At 51.5% G+C, this 3,074-nt stretch overlaps 1 protein-coding gene across 1 annotated transcript in view; it reads left to right on the forward strand.

Annotated features, from left to right (window-relative positions):
* The first annotated feature begins 2,575 nt into the window (after positions 1-2,575).
* The window catches only part of DYNLL1 (dynein light chain LC8-type 1), a 2,318-nt gene continuing 1,819 nt past the window's right edge, over positions 2,576-3,074 (forward strand). Inside the window, exons 1-2 of the mRNA XM_045296852.1 lie at positions 2,576-2,687; positions 2,890-3,027. Coding sequence (XP_045152787.1) covers positions 2,896-3,027 — 132 coding nt within the window. The 5' untranslated portion in view covers positions 2,576-2,687; positions 2,890-2,895. The remainder of the gene's footprint in view (positions 2,688-2,889; positions 3,028-3,074) is intronic.

The following is a 3,074-nucleotide window of genomic DNA, read 5'->3' on the forward strand; positions in this document are numbered from 1 at the left end:
CAAATGTTTTGAGAATGATGATGGCAACACATGTCCAAATGTGCTTGACACAATGGATGGATGGATGGGTTGTGATTAGCATTGTATGAGCCCCCAATAAAATGATTAAAAAACCCCAAAACTCTGGCTCTGTAGCAAGCTAATGCACTGCGTAATAAGGGACAGGACCCTTGCTTCCTACTTGTAAAAAGAGGGTGTTCAGCTGGGTCAGAGTTTGCCTGATGGAGACCTATGGCCATATTTAGACTGCATAGTGCTTTAAAAAATAAAACAAAACACCAATGAAGCGCATCAACGTTTTAAAAGGAGAGGCCAAGAAAGGTGACATTTGAGCTGAGACCTGAATGAGGAGACAAGCTAAGCCACGAGGGAAATGCGGGGAGGGGTCCTAGGCAGAGCTGTTGTGAGGAGTGGAGACAATGTCCGCAGCCCACTACTTGGAGATAAGTAACTGCTCAGTGAGCAGCTGCTTGTCATCATCATCATTGTGATAAATATTACACGTGCCACAGGTCGTTTGTCATATCAACCTTCGGCATGCAGACTATCCAATGTCATTAGCTATGTCCATCATGCTGTTTAAACATCTTTCTCATTTGGGGGGCGATGGAATTCATTCTGACTCAGACAGACCCCATGTCAGAAGGGAACTGTCCCATAGGGTTTTCTGTCCTTTTTAAGTTTTAATCCCAGAGCGTTTTCTTGACTTTAATCTTTTGTGAAAGTGGATCACCAGGTCTTTCTCCTGAGTGCGGAACAGCCTGGTGAGTTCTAGCTGACCCCCTTTCAGTTAACCACCAAGCGCTCTATGACTGCCACCAGGGTGCCTTATTCAATCATTACTTTTATCCGTTTCCAAAATTTCTCATCATCCTTAACAGAAACTCAGTGTCCCTTAGGCAATCGGTTCCCTCCCCCCGCTACGTTCTGTCTGCCTCTGGCAACCACTAATCAATTTTCGTCTTTGAACATGAGAGGGCTTCAAAGTGTTTGTGGGGTTTTTTTTCAATCATTTTTTTTTTCTACGAACTTTCTGAAGCCCCCTTGTACTTGCCTTGTACAAAATATTTCATGTAAGTGGAATCATACATGACAATCCAGAAATTAAACAGGAAGCTTCTGGGTTGATAGATTAACCTGATAACTTGCCTCCAAACGTTCAAAAATGCATTACAGGCATTTGGTTGGTTGTTCAAAACCTTCCTGAGGCCCTGGGGGCAATTCAAGTACAAACCGCTGAGACAATCATTATTACCTTCTAAAGATTCATTGAGCAGTTACCAACATGCCTGGAAATGGTGTCCTTTTATAATGAGTCCCACTCACAGGTAAGGAATTTGAGGTTCAAGTCACTAGTAAATGGTAGCGCTGGATTTAAATCTAGATTTGCGCCCCCACCTCTGCCCCAAACCATGCTTTTTAACCAACTCAGTGGTCTCCCTAAGCCAGAGAAGACACCTCCGAGGGCCAGGTTTCGTTTCACTGGGACAATTCTGTCCTAAAGCTAAATCAACCAAGACACTCTCTCACACGGGAAAGACTACCTCACCCCAGCAAGAAGCTCCACCCTGGACACATGCCCCATCTCTGGGATCCACACACACCCAAGTCCATCCAAACAGAGCCTTCTGCACCTGAAAGACGCCCAATATCGCTGGCATGGGGTCCCCACCCTTGGGGATAAATCTCTTCATTAAGAAGGAAAGTTTCCCATTCCTGAACTCACTCACTGTCTAGTTGATAACGTTTCACAGCAGAGTCGAGCTGACCTATAGGGTTTCCAAAGTTGACATCTTTTAAGGAAGCCGACTGCCACAGTTCTCCCACTGAGTGGCTGGTGGCTTCGAACGCGGATCTGTTGGTTCGCAGCCTCGAGTGTAATCATGGCGCCACCATTCCTGAAATCCACCTCCATCCTGAGGAGTTCTCCCTCTTGATCCTAAGAAATCAGCCCAAACCAAAAAGAGCCCGCTGCACAGCAGCTGCATAATTTGCAGGAGCTTGTTCGCTCTGGCGGCACAGTAGTTAAGAACCCAAAGGTCCGCGGTTGGAATTCTCCAGCCGCTCTGCTTCCCTCACGATGACGCCTGTGGAACCCCCGTACTCAAAACTCACTGTCACGGAGTCGATTCTGACTCACAGCGACCCTATAGGGCAGGGCATCACTGTCCCTGTAGTTTCCCGAGACCGGAGTAGAAAGCTCCATCTTTCTCCCGCGGAGTGGCTGGTGCTTTCGAAGGGTCGCAATGAGTCCGAATCCATTCGAAGACAGTGGTTGGCTTTTCGTTTTTTCCCACTCGTGCCCCTTCAGCGGGATAGGTTCTTGCGACCCGCCCGGCTCCACCTTCCAGGCGTGTGGGCCTGACCGCGTGCGGTTCATTTCCCGGGCAACCGACGCCGTGAGCGGTGCATTGTGGTTTGCAACAAAATGCAGGCGAAAGATCCTGGGGGAACCATTGAGCCCAGGGACCAATGGGAGAGTCCAAGAGACTGCGTCAGGCCAATAGGGACGTAAGGCTGGGGGCGGGGCCTCCGGGAGCGGGGCGGGGCCTGGGCACTAGGCGGCGGCGGCTGGCGTGGGGCGGCTTAGATGCGCCACGGCTTCGGTAGCGACGGCTCTCGCTGTGTTTGAGCCGCTCTAACCCCCTCCCCCAGGACCGTCGCAGTCGGCTAGTCCGCGCTTCACGGTGAGAGTCGGGGGCTCCGGGTCTGGGCGGGGACCCTCGCAGCTGGGCCTCGGCTTTCCCCCGGCAGCCTTCTCTCGCCGAGTGGCTCGCGCGTCCTGAGAAGTGGGTTGGGGGTGGGGGGCGTCGTCCCGGGTGTGGCGCGGGTACTTCAGAGGCGCGCCCCCTCCCAAGTTCTCACCCCTGCCCGGGCCTCGCACCCCAGGTAACCATGTGCGACCGAAAGGCCGTGATCAAAAATGCCGACATGTCGGAGGAGATGCAACAGGACTCGGTGGAGTGCGCGACTCAGGCGCTGGAGAAATACAACATCGAGAAGGACATTGCGGCCCACATCAAGAAGGAGTTTGACAAGAAGTACAATCCCACTTGGCACTGCATTGTGGGCAG

This window comes from Echinops telfairi, unplaced genomic scaffold (genome assembly GCF_000313985.2).
Source record: "Echinops telfairi isolate 266 unplaced genomic scaffold, ASM31398v2 ScPeMD7_7412;HRSCAF=8450, whole genome shotgun sequence".
NCBI classification, from domain to species: Eukaryota; Metazoa; Chordata; class Mammalia; order Afrosoricida; family Tenrecidae; genus Echinops; species Echinops telfairi.